Below are 20,524 nucleotides of genomic sequence, written 5' to 3' on the forward strand. Positions count from 1 at the left end.
ATCTTAAAAAAAAATATATATAATCATTTATCTCCCCTCCCAGTTCTACTGATGAAGAAGCTGAAGTGCCATGGGTTAAGGGCTTTATCTAGTGTAATAGTACTGGCAATTGGAAAATGAGCCAGCTAGACTCCAGTTTAATAAAAATGAGACTTTAGGGAGTCACATAGCCCCATGAAAGCCAAAGAGTCACCATAAAAGGCCAATGCCCTACTTTAGCCATCTCTAAATTCAGAAGGAATTCAGCAATAGGACCACTGAAGCCATATGCAACCTCCCTCCCATTTTATTTGGGGCCCAGTCCAAGACCTAGAGGTCCCCTAGAATGCTTTCTATGGGAGGCAGTGTGTCACCTATCAGATGAGCAGGTACTTGCAGGCCTCAGGAGTGATCAATGAGGGAAACCAACCTTAGAATAAATTCTACTTGTAGTAGGTTGAATCTAATTTCTGTATCTGAAGTCTCATTTTAAAATGTGTCCCTTATTTGGAAATAGGGTTTTTGTAGATATAATTAGTAAAGGTGAGGTCATACTGGATTAGGGTGGGTCTTAAATCCAATGACTGGTGTCCTTAAAAAAAGAGAAAAGCTTTCCCTGCACAGGAAGAAGTGGCCGTGTGGAGTAGAGACAGAGAATGGAAGGCTGTCACTATAAGCCAAGGAATGCCAAGGATTCCTGGGGGCCTCTTGCAGGAAGGAAGAGGCAAGGGAGGATTCTTCTCTAGATCCTTCAGAGACAGAATGACCTGGTCTACACACCTTGATTTCAGTTTTCCAACCTCCAGAATCTTGAGAGAGTAGATTTCTGTTTAAAGCCACTAAGTTTGGGGTAATTTGTTAGAGCTGCCCTAGGAACGAAGGTACCACTCTGCATCATACTAGGATTGCATGAGTTTTTATGGGATTTTCCTTCCAGTAGTGATTATTCTTCTCTCTCCTCTTTGGTTTCTTTTCATCTCGCCGGTTTTTCTCTTTGCCACTCTTACCACGAATTTTAGGTACCAGATTTTGGCACTGTCCTAGCTTCCACATTTTACAGTATGACTCGACTTCTCTAAACTCCACATTTATTGGTCTCAGCATGGCTAGGACCAGCACACAGAAGGCTAGGACCAGCACACAGAAGGCTTGATTGAATGCTGGGCTTCAAGTTCCTCTGCCCTCTCCTAACCAGCTTCTGCCCCCAAACCGTAACCCCTGATTACTCCGTGGCCCAGAATCTTCACTGCAAAGCTTGGATGAACACCGGCCTTCCTTCCACACAGGTTACTGAGTTTAAAATACAACAGATCATAAAGAGGCTTGTAAAATGAAGGCTCAATTAAACTTGTAAGAGGCTATTCCATTATTATTAAAAAACCTTGCTGAAAAGATAAAGCACCTGGCAAATGGGAATTGTGTGTTTCTGATGTGTTATCCCTTCTTTCTTCCACCTTTGCACCTCCTGTCTGTGCCTTTACACTCCATTGACTTGATTCAGAGGTGGAAGGGCCATGGTTGTCTTTAATTTCTGAGAAGTGAAGCTTTTAATAATATAGTTACTGACAACCCCAGGCCTCCCACCATGACCCGGGCAAGAGGAAACATCAGGGATTTCTGACATCTCATGCTGGCAGTATTTCTTAGGTTTTCTTTCTTTCTTTCTTTCTTTCTTTCTTTCTTTCTTTCTTTCTTTCTTTCTTTCTTTCTTTCTTTCTTTCTTTCTTCTTTCTTTCTTTCTTTCTTCTTTCTTTCTTTCTTTCTTCCTTCTTTCTTTCTTTCTCTCTTTAAGATTTTATTTTTAAGTAATCTCTACACTCAATGTGGGGCTAGAACTCATAATTCCAAGATCAAGAGTCACATGCTCTACCAATTGAGTCAGCTGGGCCCCCCAAGTTCTTGTCTTTTCTTGATTCTGCACTATTATAGAGATCGTTAAATTCAGTTTACTGGCAAACATCTTCAGAGATTTGGGGAATAATGTGACTTTTATATTAAAAAAATAAAGAAGTTTCGATAAGGAGGAAATTTCAATGATATACCTAGTTTTTTGTTTTTGTTTTTAGTAAAAAAGCCTCATGTTTAAACTGATTTGTAGCCAATGGTCAATCTTAATTTAAGATGTCAGAGGAGGAAGTGAAATAATTAGAATCAGCCAAGTAAGTAACCATTAGACTAATAGTTTTCCCCTCTAATCATTAAACTCCTAATTTATGTCATTTTTTTACATACATTATTTATGACATTTCATCAGTTTTAAAACACGCCTTTTTTTCAATTTTAACATCTATGAAATCAGGAAGTGTCTTGTAATCAGGGTTGCCTTTCATTTATAATTGCCAGGCTTCTTGTTTTATTTTCCTGAGTAGTACTTAAAATGTGAATGTATGTATGTATGTATGTATGTATTTATTTATTTATATTTATTTCTTAAGTAATCTCTACACCCAAGGAGGGGCTTTAACTCATGACCCCGAGATGAAGAATCGCATGTTCCACCAATTGAGCTGGTTATGCGGGGGGCCTGTAAGTGCATTTTATGATTGTATTTCTATGAAATACAGTATTTCATTTAAAGAAGGTGGAAACTGTGAGATTTGCAATTAATTTACTTTTATAATGTTCTTATCAAATCTCAGTGTAACAAGTGTGATACATTTCCTGCGTCAGAAATACATACTTATATTGTTTGCCACAGAATTCAGTCATCTGTTCTTTTTGAGAACAAATGCACCATTAGAAAGAGAGGATACAATTTTGAGACTGAAGAATAGAAAGAAACTAGATTTAGACATAAAAGTATAATACAGCGTGAGGAAAAGTTAAACAATTGCATTTCCATAATTATATCCTTGCAAAATGTCTTCATAGAACCCGGTAAGTTTTCTGGTAAAGTCTGAACTAATGATGTGGCAAGAGGCCTGGTTTACAGCCCTCTGCCTGCTACTGAGTGACCCCCTATCCCTTCTGAGCCTCTGTTTTATGTATCAGACAAAACAGTTGAGCTGGATGGTTTTTGAGATCCATTCCAGCTTGTTTTTAGCAAGCTCTGATATTTCTCATTTTAAGAAGATTTATTCACATAGACATTTTAATCAATTTACTCGGGTCCACAAAGCCTAAATGCTTCTGATTCTCTTGTCTTACCAGTGTGGTCGATGACTTGCTGAAAGTTTTCATTTACCCTATAAAAAAACAAAAATATTGCGAGTCAAACAATGTATACAACTCAATTATACTAAATTGCATTTTAATTAAACAGATGAGAGTAAATGCAGAACTAGGCTCTATTATGGGAGAACTTTTTAAAAGCAATCAACAGCCAGGGACTGGAACAGTATTCTGTTGCATACTTTAAAATTGATATATAACTTATGTAATAATAGAGCAATCCTTCATGTATCCAGTTAAAATGAAAAGCCCTACCTGTCACACCTGCCCCCAGCAGAGTTACCCATGTTGTTTTCACCGATTTTTGCAAGAGAGATGTGTAAGGCACAAAGAAACACTTACAAGAATCCAGAGTCCAGCCACTGCTGAATACTGGCTTGTTTGGATTCTTCTACAAAAGAGAAAGAAACAGACCAGTCAATCAAAGCACAGCAGCTAAAATAACACTACTCCATTATCCAACCACCACCATAGCTCTATTTCCTACATAGTCACATGTTTCTAAAAGCATGTTCGTTTATTTTCTCAAGGCAAAACTTCCCACTTTCCATAATTAGTCTTTCCTGAGAACAAATCATAAACTTGCCAAATGACTGACATCGAGAAAGGAAGAAAGAAAGAAAGAAAGAAAGAAAGAAAGAAAGAAAGAAAGAAAGAAAGAAAGAAAGAAAAAAGGAAATGTGAAAAGGAAGAAGCATAAATCACTGAAGTGCAAGAGATATTAGAATAATTTTTAAATTACCTGGTGTGAACATGAAGAGTGAAAAAGCATACCAGACTTTTGTCTCTCTCTTGTCGGATATAGCTCACCATGGACCCTCTCCTTATTGAATCATGACATTTACCTAAGGCAGCTAGCCAGTGATGTTTATTTGCAAGGAGTTCTCTGCCAGGTTCTAAACCAAATTTGCATTCATTCCAGGGACAAATTGCACTAGAGTCCCAGGATTGCCAAAGGCATCCTGTGTTAGAAAGGCACCAGTCTTTTAAGGTGGATCTTTGTCACTGGCTTAACAAATAGTCAATAGGCAAAAAGAAGAGGATAGAAAGCAATATTTCCTGGTAAATATTTCTGTCCTTTCTGGTTGGCTACAGACTACTGTGGGTTGGTTTTCTTTGACTTTATCCCACTGAAGGGTGAAGTACCTGATTTACCCCTTCACAAGGTGTCTGGTGAACCAGAAAGGCCAAGTAAGCATGGAAGATGCTTATTTTTTTAAATATAGGGACTTTATAGAGGCAGAATGAATTGGGTGGTGGGCAAAGAACAAAAACTATCAGTTATATCATAGAGGAGGGAAAAGTGTTTTCCCATTTATTATTCTTTAAGCTATTAAAATTATTGTGGATGCTTCGTGCAAGACCCTGAAAATAAGAAGATCCTTTCAATAAAATGTTTGATGTCCTGCAGGAAGCCTCATGTCTCTGACATGGACTTCACTTAGAAAGGGAGCAGTTGGTCTATTTCCATCAAGGTGTGAGTTTTGAATGTTGGGGAGGTAAGAAGTGCCCATTTCACAGAAGTTTCTGGCATCCTTCCAGGAACACTAGTATCTTTCAAGCCAAGAGTTTGTTCCAAAATCATTTGCCCCCAGCCAAGACCCCCTCATCCCCCTTATCTCCCCACAGCCAGATGTTTTCAAGTTGCCCTGAGGGTCCATTCTCACCGAGCAGAGGAATGGTGAGTCTCCGGCTGTCCTCCTTGGGGCCCGGGAGCAGCTGCTCATCCAGGGGAGCCCAGGCCCTCTTGGTGGACCTCAGGATCTCTCTCTTGCTCTTTCCTCGGCCTCCTTGGGAGTTGCCAGAACCACGAGACCTCTCTGCCATTGTAAGAGATTCGGCAAACTAAAACATACAAACAGATCAGACTTGATGAGTCAGTCAGCTTTTAGGCTTGACTCAATGAGGAGAAGCCAGAGTGCCAACAGGCCACCACAGTCTTCTGGAGCGGATTCCTCCACCCTCCCTAGCTGAGTTCTCTGTCTCAGCATGGAGAAGTGGTTCCTTTTCAGGGGAGAGGCAGGTGGGCACTGGGACTAATGCCCCCTGCCTGTCATCAGGCCACATCCACCCTCTGGGCGATCCAGTTGGGGGTCTGCAATGTGGATGGAGAGCAAAGAAACTGTGGACTGGGAGGGGACACCAGCCAGGAAGAGAGATTCAAGGTATTGATTAACATAATCAGTATCCTTCAAATTTATCCAACAGTTGCATCTATACAAATATTCTCAGACAACCCAAAATGTGAAAAATAAAGACTTTGGCAACAGATGCACGTGGATGAGTCCCACCTCTGCGACTTGTTGGGTGGCCTTGTATAAATTCTATAATTTTACTGCATTCTTTAATTTTTTAATTGGGTATAAATTGTCCTGAGTTTTAAAAACTGTTGACCCCAGTGGAGTACTAGATTCTATGTGGAATTCTATACATTCATTATTTAATTTAATTGCCAAGAGAGGAAGGGATCTGTCACAATTTTCTAGTAAATTGAAGAGCAGAGGGATTGCATATCTAAAGTTGCATACCTAAAGCCACACAATAACCAGCACTCAAACCCAGGCACTGGACTCAAAGCATATTCCTGTGATTATTAAGCTATACCATCTGACTGATAGGATGATTGGGACAGTTAGAATGGTAATAAGTACGTTATGCTTATGGCACAAGAAATATTGATCATCCCTATTATCTCGTTTAACCTTTATTAATATCATTATGAGACTTGCAGAGTAAGAGATGGAGACAAAAGCTTAGAACATCTGAGTAAATTGTTGAAGTTCCCCAGATTATCGGGACATTAAGAAGGAGGGTCTCCTTCTTACTCATCAATGTGTCTCCAGTATTTGACTGAATTCTCAGTACATAGTAGGTGCTAAATAAGTGCTAACTATAAATATAAATACTAAATATAAATATAATATTAAATATAAAATTAAAGTAGCAAAGCTAGGATTCAAAACCATGCTTTCTGACTAAATTCTTTCCATGGCATCTGCCTCAATTTGTATTACTTTATTCTTCAAGTTTAGAGAAATGACTAAATAGTCAAATACCTACCTCAACAACATGTCTTGCATCGCTAAACTCACTCATAATCACTGGTCACATGACTTAACCCATTGTTTCTAATCAATATTTTATCAAGGCAAGTCTTTCAGATTTATTGTAAACATTTGAATATTTTCATTTAAGTATAGGTAGGTGAGCATTCTTGTGATGCAATTGGCAGTCAGAGTTTCCTTACATGCTTTGTACATTAAAATTCTATAATTCAATTGAAGTATAAATATTCACTTATTGTTATAATAGTAAATTACTGCAAAATCAATGACAATTGTAATGTCTGTGAATTTTATGATTAAAAAAGCAAATACTAAGAAATTTCAATTATTTAAAAATTATGGCAAAGGGTAGACAGTTAATATCTATATCAACAGTGAGTCATGTAGTCAGCCAACTTGAGAAAGTTAACTTTTGGGGGGCACCTGAGTTGCTTAGTTGGTTGAGTATCCAACTCTTGATTTTAGTTCAGGTTGTGATCTTGGCTCAAGTCAGGTCATGACTTCAGGGTCGTGGGATCAAGCCCCACTTTGGGCTCTGAGCTCAGTAGGGAGTCTGCTTGAAATTCTCTGTCTCCTTCTGCCCACCCTCTCCTCCCCCTGCAAGGGTTCTCTCTCTCTCCCTTTCTGAAATAAATAAATAAATATTTTTAAAAAAGAAAGTTAACTTTCAGAATATCCTCTGGGAACAAATATATGTTAATAAAAATTCTGATGCTAACACAAGACAAAAATAATACAGATAAGATTATCTTTCTAAACTTTATAGGATTATTTGGTGTAGTAGAATCCATAACACTAGACAAAATAAACTTTAAGAATTTAATTGAATTGGATTTCATTTCTGGCTATTTAATTTTACTCATACTTTGGCTCTTTTGAGTAAAAAAGTTCTGTTTGGCAATGCCATGCATCTTGTGTGTGTATTCAACTCTGACAACGTAAGATTTCACAAGGAGGGAAAATATCCTTGTGAAATCGTGCTTAACAAGATTCATGAGACAACAAACTCAATACGTTCTCATAGTCTGAAGAAAAGGATAAAGTATCATAGAAAAATAGGGCATACCCTAAAACAGTCTTGCTCCTCCACCAACCTCAACTGAAAGTGAGGTCCTGTTTTGCACCAATCCACTCTGTAGTGGGAGCAGGAGCTGTCAAGCAGCTAAAGTCCTCAAACTGCTGCTTCTGTACTACAATGTCAAATTTTAACAGAGCTACTGTTTCTTTCAAATATAACAATGTAAAAATCGTTAAAGTTCTAGATAGAAGTGCTGCTTTATTGGGTATGTCCCGAAACTTCTGTTCTTAAATGGCGTGTTTGACCTCAGCCACTGGGCTTGCACAAGCAGTGAGGATATGCTCCCTGCCAGCTCCCCTGTAGTTGGCTTTAGAGCAGCAAAAGGCTGCCAAGGAAAGTGGGAACCCTTGCTAAAGGCGAGGGTCAGGGACCACTTTGTAAAGAAAAACTCTTTTGTTCCCTGCTGTTTTGGTGGATGCCTTTCCCATTAAGTAAACAAATCTGCTTTGGATTCTCCCATGCTTAGATGACCCTCCTTTGGCATCCACTGGCTTGACCCAAAGAGCAAGCAGTTCTTTGCAAGCGACACAGATGTGGTGGCAGCCCTGAATTGCTCAGGTGACTGGCGGGCTGAAGTGTTTGGGATAGAGTCTCTGCTGAATCCTCTGATTAACCCGTTTATCCCCAGGACCATTTGGAACCAAATTCTTGCCAATGCTGACTTGGTCCAAAGTGAATCTTCATCTGAGATTATGTTGCCATCTGTGCCTGAAGGTCTCTTCCCTGTCTTCAGATCCCTTCTGTTCGAATTACAATACCATTAATCCTTATGTGTATAAAGAACCTCCTTTAATGTAGGAAATTTCTTATATTATCATGTTTAATAGGAAAGAGGATGAAAAACAGGCACCAAGGACAATTTTGTAAAAACAAAACTAAGGAAAAGTATATTGAAAAGACAAAAAAAAAAGAGAGAGAGAGAAATGTACCAAAATGTCCTCACGTTTTAAAATTTTTTTTTAAATACTCAAAATATTGGTGGTGTAACATTAATTTTATATGACATTTTTTTCACTTGAGCAAATGCAACAATAAATGCTCCTTTTCGCTGTGAAGCCTTCAGCCCACAGAGAAATCACAGGATTTGATACCTTGATACTCAAAGCTGTGACAGTAGTTACATTCTTGTCCTCTGGGATTATTTAACTTTTTCACCTCTATGCAAACAGGTTGTCTTGCCAAAAAGGTTGTTCATACTGGAGAATAGGGACTGTGGATTATTTATCTCTGTGTTCCCCATAGATCCCAGCACAGAACTCTGCCCAGGGTAAATAATCTGTAACTGTAAGTTGATTGCTTGGTTATTTGGTAAAGGGACACCAGCTGGCTTAGCCAGTATTCTTGGTTCTAATGTGGTTAAAGGGTAAGTGCTTTCAGGTCATATAACTCCAGATTTTAATCTCAGCTCTGATGCTTTTTTGACATCTCTTTGGGGGAAATTTTCAAACATCTCTGATAATCTATTTCTTCTTCTCTATAATGACTATGAAATAACCACTTCAGATGGCTGTTGGAAAAAATTAATGAAAAATGTATATAAAACAATCAATACCCAAGTGGGCCAGTTTTTTTTTTCCTTCTCTATGTTGCCTCTGTATGTCATTTTCATGTCGAGAACTGTCAGTAAAGGAAAAGAATCCTTCCTTCTCTATGTTGCCTCTGTATGTCATTTTCATGTCAAGAACTGTCAAGTAAAGGAAAAGAATCACCAATCAATGTAACAATTTGCTTCTTTTTCCATAGGAGATAAATTCGACACCCATAGTTTGTAGATAACCTGGGTCATTTTGAGATTGCTTAGTTTGAGTAATTGAAAAATATAGTTGGAAAGTATTAGAATAAAATATTTCTGTGACCATGAGATGCAGATTTACCTGACACTAGAGACTCATATCAGAGTTTAGAAATTCCTTCAACTATAGTATTAATTTCAGGGTTATAATTGATAATTGTAGGCTGTAGTTCGAGCCTTGGCTCCACTTCTGAAGGAGCCCCATGGTCAGGAAGAGAACATCACAATGGGAAAAAATTCCAGAAGCATTCTGATCCACAGGAATCTCACCATCTCTATGTCTCTACTATGGATCCTCATCACTACTCTGTTCAAGCCTTTTGTTAAGATCTCAAATGGTATCCAGTTTGCTTTGCTCTTCTATCTGCCATATAAATAACTTGCCTCAGTAGAAAAATTTAGAAGTCTACATAGAGCCATGTGCTTCAGGAAGACCTGTCCCTTTCCCAGCTGTGACATCACTCATAGAGGTTTGAAAAGGAAGCCTTGAGAGCCCCTCATGCTTTCACAAAGATGATTACCATAAGCTTCAACACCACTCACTTCCTTCCACAGACTGAGACCAGTCCTGGGAGGCATACACTTGAAGGAAACTGATTCACACTTCTTACTCTAGGAGACCATAGGACAAATCCCATTATGCCCTTGAACCATGCTCATGTGGCAGTGGACATTGCTTCATCTGGATGTGGCAGTGGACATTGCCTCATCTGGCCCAATCTCCTACCTTCTCCAGATGCTCCCAACCCCTGTGCCCTCTGGAATTCATAGATTGTCACCTACTAAATCCACTTTATCTTTAGCTCTTCACTGAATGTCCCTTCATCTCCTGTTTCTAATTAAAACCTGAACATGGTTTCCTTTGCCACTCTCTCAAGCTGTGGCTTTATCCTTTTCACTCATTGAATCAGGACTATAATCTTGAAGATGGTATAAATTTCCTCCATGTTCCTAATTGCTGCTTTCAGATCTTATTTCCTCTGTCTTTTGAAGCATAAGCTATCAGACTATGTAAATATCCAGGATATTTACCCTCATTTACTGCAAAAAGAATGGTATTTCTGTCATCCTCCTGGAAGATTTCAATTGATTTCATTGTCAATATGGGCAATCCATCAACACTTGACCACTCAGTTCAATGATCAGCAGATTTACAATATTTACAACATTCCTTCCCTCCACTCAATTCTCATGGTCATACTTCATCACTATAAATGAACAGCCTCCAAATTCCCAGTTTAAAGCATACCTTGTCACCCCTATTCTACTCACAGACTTCGCTTGAGCACCATTTTTCTTCCCTATTGGATCGTTCCCTTTATCATGTCTCTCATCTTAAAATAATCCTCCTTTGACCCTTCAATCTCTATCCAACTCCTACTCTAGTTTCCTATTCAACTCATGATGATTCCTTAATTCACATTTCCAAATCTGGTCCAGACCCTTAGAATAGGCGACCTGAGCTTCAGAGTGGGGTATTTCTAGTTACACATCTTCACTTGGATCTTCACATCTTCATTTGGATACTTTTATTTTTTTTAATTTAATAGGTGTCATGCTGAAACCTTTATTCTTTTCTTGACTTCTGCTTGCCTTCTAAGTACCTGCCTTTATTTCAGTGTTCCCCATCTCAGTAACTGGTAACACTATTCAGGCAGTTGCTCAGGCCAAGAACTTATGAGTCTTCCTTAATTCCTTTATTCCTTTTACATGCCATATCAAGTCACTTAAAAGAGGATGAGAGACGGGTCCTTAAAATATATCTCACACTGACCTCCTCTGCTGCTGCCAATCTGATATGAATCAAACTTATAGTCTCATTTGGATCACAGCAAATGCTCCCATGTTCATCATCGTCCACACCTCCCACTCTCTTATTACCCACCCAAATTAGTATGCTAACACTCAACTACCAGTTCTTCTCATTTCAGAATTTTCAGTACTTCACTATTTTCTCTTAATGGACATAATATTTTTATCTTTTTTTAAAATACCATGGTCTTAGGGGTGCCTGGGTGGCTCAGTTGGTTAAGCATCTGTCTTCAGCTCAGGTCCTGATCCCAGGAACCTGGAAATTGAGCCCCATGTCAGGATCCCTGCTCAGCGGGGAGCCTGCTTCTCCCTCTTCCTCTCCCTTTTTGCCTGCTTGTGCTTACTCTCTCTCTCTCCCTCTCTTTCTCTCTCTCTCTCATAAATAAATAAATAAATAAATAAATAAATAAATAAATAAATATCTAAAAAAATTAAATGCCATACTTTCTCAGATTACCTCCTATCTCACTCAAGGCTTTTTTCTCAAGATCTTTTGCTAGCTTTTCTAATTTTTTTTAGAGTGGAGGGAGGGACAGAGAGAGGGAGAGAGAGAATTTTAAGCAGGCTCCATCCCAGCATGGAGCCTGACACGGGGCTTGATCTCGTGACCCTCAGATCACGACCTGAGTTGAGATTAAGAGTCCAATGCTTAACTGACTGAGCCACCCAGGCACCCCTGACTTATCAACATTTTGACTGTTCCACAGCTCAAATTTCAGCCCATTCTTATTTTCTCTATCTACATGCTCTCCCTATATGAGTATGGCTTTAATTGCTCCTCTGTAACCTTATAGTTTAGTGTAAACCTCTATTAAAGTATTTTTGTATTGTTTTATAAGTTTGTGTTTGTAATTCTGTTTAACCATTGTGGGATTTTCTTCAGGACAGAGATCTTAGCTCTCCTATCATAATTGTAGAAAAAGGTACTCAATACATGTTTGCTGGATAAATTGCTGTTTAAATGAATACCAACAAGGGATTGAGAAATATCAATGCAAAATTGGTTATGAAGTCATTACTAAAACTTAGATACTCAACAATTAAATAATTTATGGGAAGGTACAACTTGCCAGGAATAGGTATATGGTATCAGGGAACAATGTAATCTGAATTAGAGAAGTGATCAGATTATATACATATACATATATATTTGCACACATACATACAAATATATATCAATATATATTCAACTATATAAATATATTTATTACCTCCATTTTGAAGCAAAATTTTCTGGGTAATCACTTGATGCTCACTTCTATTATTTCAACCAAAATTATCTGAGTAAATACCTTCTTTTACCTTATGTGTCTTCCAACAGCTACCAACAGATAAAAGATCTTAACTCATCATCAAGGAAACAAAATGTAATTTATTTTAATTAATCAACAAATAGTTCATTGGCTGTATGACATTGGGCATGTGGTTTCAAGTTGTCTTGGAATGTCATTTTTCCTCTTGCATAATATGAGAGAATTGGATGAGATGAGATGATTCCATAAGATGGTTTTTCTATTTCAAGCCTCCACATAGCCTATTAGTTGACCAATGGAGCTCACATTTTAAAAATATTTTAAAGCTATATCCATCAAAATTATACAAGGGATTAAAAAAAAAGCAACACTGTTCCTATTACTTGAAAGACCACTCAAAAACTCAAGCGACAAAGCCAGGCCAGGAATGCCCTTCTGCTCTTCCTCCCTGTCCAAATACCAAAGTCTCACAAAGATGAATAAAGATTTCCAAGTGATTCAGTAAAGTAGAGGCAGATCCTAGAGAATAGAGTGTTCTGTCAACACTCTGCTAGGAGGAACAAGCAGTCTGTGTTGACTTGCTCTGTGGGTGGCTTCCTCCCACCATGAAATATGTGAAGGGTGCTCTCTCGTGCCATTTAGGAGCAAACTGGATTTAAACACAAGAAAGTTGTGCCCAAGTTGGAATCCAGAGTCAGTTCTCTTAGACTTGGCATTTTCATCTTTTGCTGGTGAAATAAGCTGGAGTGTTAAGATTATAGTCAAGAACCATATATACAGCTTCCTAGAAACTTGAAACGCCTTTGAGGCTGGTAAACTTGAATCAACTGGTTCACCTACTGCTAGCCATGTTCCAATCCCTTTCCAATTTTAAAGAGATTTTTCTTTCTCAATGATTCTGTCTTTTCTCATTATCTCTACTCTTGTCCTCTCCGCAGGTGCCTTGCCTCACCCTGGGGAAGGAGAATGAAAGGATGTGGAGGTATCTCTCATTCCCATAGCACCACAATCCAGGTTTCTCCGTGTACATCCCACTCTGGAGGCATAGAACTATTTGCTGTTTTCAAGTGCTCTCCTCTCAGATGCTACTGGGTGCAGATCCCACTGCTGGTGCTGCTTTTCTCTTTCCTGGGTACCATTTCATCAAGTTCAAATAAAACTCATTCTATAAAACCTCCCTTATCACTCTCCACTCTCATCCTAGTCCATTTCTGGCACTCACAGCAACCTGCACAACTCCTTATTATAGCACTTTTCACACTCAAGTAGTTTGTTTACACGTCTACCTTTCTTTTTTTTAAAGATTTTATTTATTTATTCATGAGAGACACATACACAGAGAGAGAGGCAGAGACACAGGCAGAAGGAGAAGCAGGCTCCATGCACAGAGCCCGATGTGGGACTCAATCCCGGGACCCCAGGATCACGCCCTGGGCCGAAGGCAGGTGCTTAACCCCTGAGCCACCCAGGCATCCCGTACACTTCTGCCTTTCCCACTTAACTCAAGGACCATGACTTGTTCTGTTTTGTTTTGTTGTTTTTTATCCATGGCACTTAGTGTAGGCCATGGGTAGCGACAGGTGATCAGCAATGATTGTTTAATGAATGAATGATTGTTCTGCTGCTGGACTCTGTCCCTGCTCTCAGGAGAGGAGAATTGTGACTTACTTATCTTTGGAGTCTCTGTCCCATCAAAGACAGTACTGTGCACTAGTCATTCTTCATAAAAGTGTATTGTATGTAAGAACTACTAAGTAAATAACTACAATAACAATATCTGCTAATTAAATTCAATTCAATATTTTACTGTCTACTCTGTAAAGAAACTTTGAAGAGCTTATAGTTGATCACAAAAAATAGTACTTATTAACCATATATTGCGAAGTAGAACATAATATGCATTTTAAGAGAAGTATAAAACAACTGTTCTCAAATAGTAAAGGAGAAAAATGTTCATTTAGGGAAATAAAAAAGGTTTCTTGGAAGGGGAAGTATTGGCTCTGGCTCTTGAAGATGGGTAATGGATAGGCAAACATTCCAGACAGGGGGATTAAAATGCATGTGAGCAATTATAGCATAAATTTCACCAAAGGGCTATTCAGCAGTGGATTTGCAACCATTAAACAGATGTTCTTCAATGTTAGCTTACTGAAATCACAAGTCATCTTAGCTGATGGTGTGATGATTAATTTTATGTGTCTACTTGACTCCAGTACAGGGTGTCCAGATATCTGGCTAATCATGATTTCTGGGTGTGTCTAAGAGGGTGTTTCCAGAACAGATTAGCATTTAAATCAGTAGACTGAGTAAAGCAGATTGCTCTCCCCAGTATGGACAGGAATTATTCAATCTATTGAGGTCTGAAGAGAAGAAAAAGGTGTAAAGAAAATTCTCCTTTTCTCTGTCTGACTGTTGAGCTGGGAAATCAGAATCCTCATGCTATAGTGCTGGGATTTACACCAGTGATGTTCCTGGTTCTCAAGCTTCAGATTCAGACTAGATCTATGCCACCAGCTTTCCCAAGTCCCGAGCTTACAAATGGCAGATCATGGAATGTCTCAGGTTCCACAATTACATGAGCAATATATAGGTAGATAGATCAATGGATAGATAGATAGATATAGATTTCTCTCTCTCTCTCTAATTGAGTATATATAATTATGTTTATGTTATATACATATAAATATGTGCTATCTCAATTATCTCATTTCTCTGGAGAACCCTGACCAATGCAGATTGCTGTTTCTCTTAAGAATACTCTTAGTTGGGCTCTATCACAATTTCCTTCTATACACCTTGCCTGATATCTATAAAAAAAAATGACCTGTCAAGCAATTTGCTTTAAGATTTTCAGGTGTACACATCTCAAGTTTAAAACATGTTGTTAGGGCTGCCTAGGTGGCTCAGTTGGTTAAGTGTCTGCCTTTGGCTCAGGTCATGATGGGTCCTGGGATCAAGCCCCACATCAGGCTCCCTGCTTAGTGGGGAGTCTGCTTCTCCCTCTCCCTCTGCCTCTTCCCCTCTGCTCATGCTCATGCTCATGCTCAGTCTCTCTCTCTCAAATAAATAAGTAAAATATTTTAAAAAATATTGTTATGCAATAAAAATTGTGTATTTCAGTCCTTATAATGGTTAACTTCTTAACTACAATGAGAAAGTGTTCCATCCAAGAACACAGAAATAGATGGTAGAGAGGAGAAGAGATCAAGACCTAAGTCAGCCCCTGGGTCTAAATCATCTTTCCTATCTGAATTATTCACAAAGGCAAATTCTAGCATATTCTTTATTCCTCTAACATCAAAGGTATCATCATCCTTGCTTTCCCACTGTGACCATAACCATAAAATCTCTCAGGGAATTTAGAGAAGGAAGCATATTATTCTTTATAAGTGATTATGAGAAACTGTCCTGATATTACAACTTTATACCTGTTGATTATATTGAAAAGACAAAGCCTGTCCCAGATAAAAATCTACATATGCAGAAGTAGGTTATCAATGCATTGTTGGAAGAATTCCTTCATTAAGTCAGGTAGACTTTGTATTATTTCTTAGAACTGTATGTGAATTTATAGTTATTTCTAAATTTAAAATTTAGTGGAAAAAATGCAAAGCAAAACAAAAAGAAAGCCCTATACAATTCATCAAACTAAATGCCAATAGTGTTAAGGATTTTTTTTTTAAGATTTTATTTATTCATGACAGACTGAGAGAGAGAGAGAGAGAGAGAGAGAGGCAGAGACACAGGGAGAGAAGCAGGCTCCATGCAGGAAGCCTGATGTAGGACTCGATCCCAGGTCTCCTGGATCACACCCTGGGCTGAAGGTGGTGCCAAACCGCTGGGCCACCATGGCTGCCCTTGTGTTAAGGATTTAATATGAAAAGATGAAATAAAAATAGTCTTAGAATAAAATATTCTAAAAGAGTAGAACTTTTTTCTAATCTTGAGGTGGTAAAAGTTTGTGGAAAAATGACCCCAAAGTGAATAAAGGGAAATCACAATGGATTTAACAAGTTAAGAATTTAAAATTTCCTATGGCAAAAATGATAAAAATGTCAAAATGTCAAAAAATCTGTAAAAATATTGACAGTATATATGACATGAAAAACTTCTTTTTAATTTTTTTAATAATAAATTTATTTTTTATTGGTGTTCAATTTGCCAACATACAGAATAACACCCAGTGCTCATCCCGTCAAGCCCCCCCTCAGTGCCCGTCACCCATTCACCCCCACCCCTTGCCCTCCTCCCCTTCCACCACCCCTCGTTCGTTTCTCAGAGTTAGGAGTCTTCCATGTTCTGTCTCCCTTATGAAAAACTTTTATATCCTTGATGTATGACATGCAATTATAAATCAATAAAAAAAGATACATAGAAATAAAAGCAATGTAATGAAGCAATACAAAAATAGGGAAATTAGGGTACCTGAATGGCTCAGTTGGTTAAGTTTCTGACTCTTGATCTCAGCTCAGGCCTCATTCTCAGGGTTGTGAGTTTAAGCCCTACTTTGGGTTCTAAGCTTTTTTTTTTTAAAGGGTACTCTATGAATGGCTAAAAAATGTAAATGTAATAAACCTTATTAATATTCAAGGAAATGAAAACTAAAAAGACAATAGGTTACCATATCAGATTCTCAGAAATTCATTAGTGTGAAAACACCTAGAAGGTGGGAAATTGACACTCGTCATTGTGGAAATATTAATTGTTTGAACCTCCTGGAGAGCTCGGGTAATATGTACCAATGTCTAAAGGATGCAGACCTGTGGGGAGATGGGAAAGCTATTCTTTAGAGTAGAATGCCAACAAATAATGATGGCAAGAATGGAAGAGTTAGAAAATCATCCTCTGAACCACAATGAAGTAATAAGTACCAGTGAAAATGACACACAAGTCCCAATAGTTACAAAAGAAAGTCAAAATAATGTCTTCATCCTATCTCAGAAACATTGCTTGAAACGGTATTCACAAACTAGGGGAAATAAACTAACAATTTTGAGCCTAGAGCATTTCCATTCCCTGTGTTTTCTTATCTTTCCATGTTAATGGCAGCCACCAGGCAGTCACAGGAGTGCTGGAATCATCTGGGCCAGAATCCCTGACAATTAGATTGCTCACCTTATTGCTAATAGTCTTTCTTCTGGAGCATCACTGGGTCATACAGCTGCAAGTAAAGGAGTTTCAGAACATACCACAGCTGCCCTTCCATTCCAACAGACAGAAAATGAGAATAGTGGACTAATACCTTTCCCCCACAGGCTGAAAACAAACAAACAAATGGAAAGAATGACTATACCAGAAGAAAAGAATTTTGGCAGAGAAGTGGCCTTTGTAGCTTGCTTGTTGTTGATCTCAGAAAGTGTCTGTTTTTATTTGGATGCCTTCCTGTCTCCTTGAGAATCACAGCTGCTAACACTAAAAAGTCCTTGTGACCACAGAACTGTGACCAGGTTTCTATCTGCTCCTATTTAGAAGTGAGGCATGGGAAAGCCAGGACAGTGTGCTTGCCAAAATCTGCAGTCAAATTGGGGATAAAGATACATAGTGATTCTCTCCACCCTCCCCTCCAAGAAAGCAGTTAGAAAGTAGTTAGAAATGACAGGATTATTAGTAATAAGTCCTGGACTCAGGGGAAGTGTGTTGGGGGGTGGGGGTGGGGAATGAATACAATGGTTCCAGTTGTGTTTTTATTTCTATGAACCCTCTGGCTGTTCCTTTAATGCCCTTGACTGTTGGCAGTAACGTCAGGTCTGAATGCCGGGCTAGGGCTAGAATGTACTTTGCTGAGGAAGTAAAGCAAACTTGTCTTCATTTGGTTACCATGGTTATGGTACTGTGTGTTACCAACCCAACAATTTGCATTGCAAACCGTCACTGGAGATGCGGACTGTGGAACCTGATATTCCGGGTGGAGAGATTCAATTCCCAGGAAGTTCTACTGGAAAGTTCAGAGGATACAAAACATAAACATACACACATATTCCCAAACCCATAAAGAAAAGGACCAAACTGTCAAGGCTAATAGTCCTGCCTTTATGGGATTTCAGTATCTAAGAAGAATTTTAATTGAAAGATCAGGCAATTCCACTTGAGAAAGGTAAATAAGTACAATGTCAACTTCATCCTACAAAAATTAAATTTCATGGTCACATTTACTGTGCATCCTTACAAAGGACAGAATGCTAAAGCACTACCTAAAAGTGATTCTATTCTTGAGTTGTGCATGCAAGCAATTATTTTCATCTTGATAAGCTGGATTATCAGAGTTACAATGATAGAAAAGAACATGTGGGGGCAGCCTGAGTGGCTCTGCGGTTTAGTGCTTGCCCTGGGCCCAGGGCATGATCCTGGAGACCTGGGATGGAGTTCCACATCGGGCTCCCTGCATGGAGCCTGTTTTTCCCTCTGCCTGTGTCTCTGCCTCTCTCTCTCTCTCTCTTTCTCTCTCTCTCTCTCTTTGTGTGTGTCTCTCATAATAAATAAATAAAATCTTAAAAAAAAAAAAAGAAAATGAAAAGAACATGTGCATTTCTAATGATATTTAATTAAAAAAAGGAAAACAACCAGAAACCCCAGGGGGGCCTGGGTGGTTCTTAGCAACCAGTTCTTAGTTTCAGTTTAGGTAGTGATCTTGGGTTGTCAGATTGAGCCCTGTCTTGGGCTCTGTGCTCAGTGCAGTCTGCTTCAGATTCTTTCTTCTTCTACTCTCTCTCTTTCTCTCAAATAAATAGAATAAATCTTTAAACAACAAAACCCAGGAACCCCAATATATAAAACGGAAGGACTAAGGTTGTCTTCAAGGTGAATGAAGAGGAAAACCTTATATCTCTCCCACTCCCAACCCCATGACAGCTTGTGAGTTCCTCTGCAGAGCTCCTAGTATCTGCAAGCAAGATTTGAATAGCCCTATAAACTGGCCTTGAAACTATCCTGGGAGGTGTCCCTTGTCTATCAGGATTTTTTTCACCTCTTTACCACTAGTATCTGAGACCTTTACCCTCAGGAGCCCAGGAGTGTCTCAAAGGCCTGAAGTAACACCACATCCTTTTCCTCCTGTGGCATCCACTGACCATTTATTCTTGAGAAGACTAGAACGTCTGCACCACTCACTAGGATATGATGGTCTTGGATAAAGGCTAATTGACAAGACAACTTTAATTGAAATATCATGTTCAGAACTACACTTAAAAGATGAAGTCTCTCTTTCAACAATTTTCATTTCAGAAGATTTTTTTCAAAAGTGATTTTTTTTAAATAAAAATGAGCATGTAATTGCATCCACAAAGAAACTCTCAATTACCTGTATTTAGATTATCCATTAATTACATATGTGTTTATTCATATAGCTCATTTATTGAGAAGTTGAGTATACATGCACTGAAATCTGTATTAGAAATTAGGAGAACAGGACCCTGTCTAGCTTCTACTAGAATGATCTTGGGAAAATCAATTCCTCTTCAGAGGCATAGTTAAATCAGAAAAAGTAATGTGTACATGACTGAATTTTAAAATAAAGCTTTCTGCATGAAAAGTAAAGAAGATATATATCAAAATCTGTGAAACTTTGAAACTGGCAATCGATAGCTAGTGCATTGTTATTCTAAGAACAGTCTCCCAAATAGAACACTTCCTTCCAGGTCTATCTTTCAGCTTACAGAAGGATACTCCTCGGCCACAGATAGATAAAGTAAGGTGAATTTGTTCACTGTCTAAGAGAGGAGGATAAAGTAGGTCAAAACGACAAGAGAGTTGCTAAGTTTTTCCGGAGAAAAAGAAAGAATTTTACAGGATCTTATAGGTTGAGCTCTTGGCCCAGCTTTGAGGGTTTGGAAAAAGCATCTTGGAAAATATCAAGTCTAAGCTTGGTCCTAAAGGAGAATAGAAGTTAGTCAATGAGGTGAGGGAGAAGGGAAGATAAACTAAAGGGAAGGGAGAAGGGAAATATACTAAAAGGTGAAAGTTCTCCAGTCAGAAGGGAGGTGAGGATAGAGCAAAAGTGAGATTGGAAAAGTGATGCCACACATTTTCTGTATTTTCAATAAGTAGGTCATTCTCAGAGCTTTGGTTTCTTTGGATTTACACAGTAATCTTATAATGGAATGTCAAGGATAAGGAAAATGAGACCCAGAAAAGCTATGTGATTTGACAGTTTCACAAAATGAATTTTTGTGTATTAGGCACTAAAACTAAAGTGTCAGGAACCCCCTATATAACACTTCTACCATTAATGGGTCATCCTGGGAAAACAGGCTAAAAGAAGCACAGTGTTAATATCTCTCCTATCAGGTGAATGCACCTATAATCTCATGAAGTCTCCTGGTAGACTTCTTAAAGTGCCAGGAAGTAAAAGTAAGCCCCTATGTTCTACATAGGGTGG

General features: G+C 38.5%; 1 protein-coding gene across 6 annotated transcripts in view; it reads right to left on the reverse strand.

Annotated features, from left to right (window-relative positions):
- The window catches only part of ITPRID1 (ITPR interacting domain containing 1), a 134,172-nt gene that overhangs the window by 68,230 nt on the left and 45,418 nt on the right, over positions 1 to 20,524 (reverse strand). For 4 of the 6 annotated variants that reach the window (XM_072783580.1, XM_072783581.1, XM_072783579.1 and 1 more), the window contains exons 2-4: positions 4,818 to 4,995; positions 3,493 to 3,541; positions 3,127 to 3,164 (exon numbers count right to left, since the gene is read on the reverse strand). In XM_072783580.1, coding sequence (XP_072639681.1) covers positions 3,127 to 3,164; positions 3,493 to 3,541; positions 4,818 to 4,977 — 247 coding nt within the window. In that variant the 5' untranslated portion in view covers positions 4,978 to 4,995. Of the gene's footprint in view, positions 1 to 3,126; positions 3,165 to 3,405; positions 3,542 to 3,892; positions 4,161 to 4,817; positions 4,996 to 20,524 lie in introns of those variants that run through there. The other 2 variants (XM_072783582.1, XM_072783583.1) reach the window with 2 other exon arrangements.

Source organism: Canis lupus, chromosome 18 (genome assembly GCF_048164855.1).
Source record: "Canis lupus baileyi chromosome 18, mCanLup2.hap1, whole genome shotgun sequence".
Classification (NCBI taxonomy): Eukaryota; Metazoa; Chordata; class Mammalia; order Carnivora; family Canidae; genus Canis; species Canis lupus.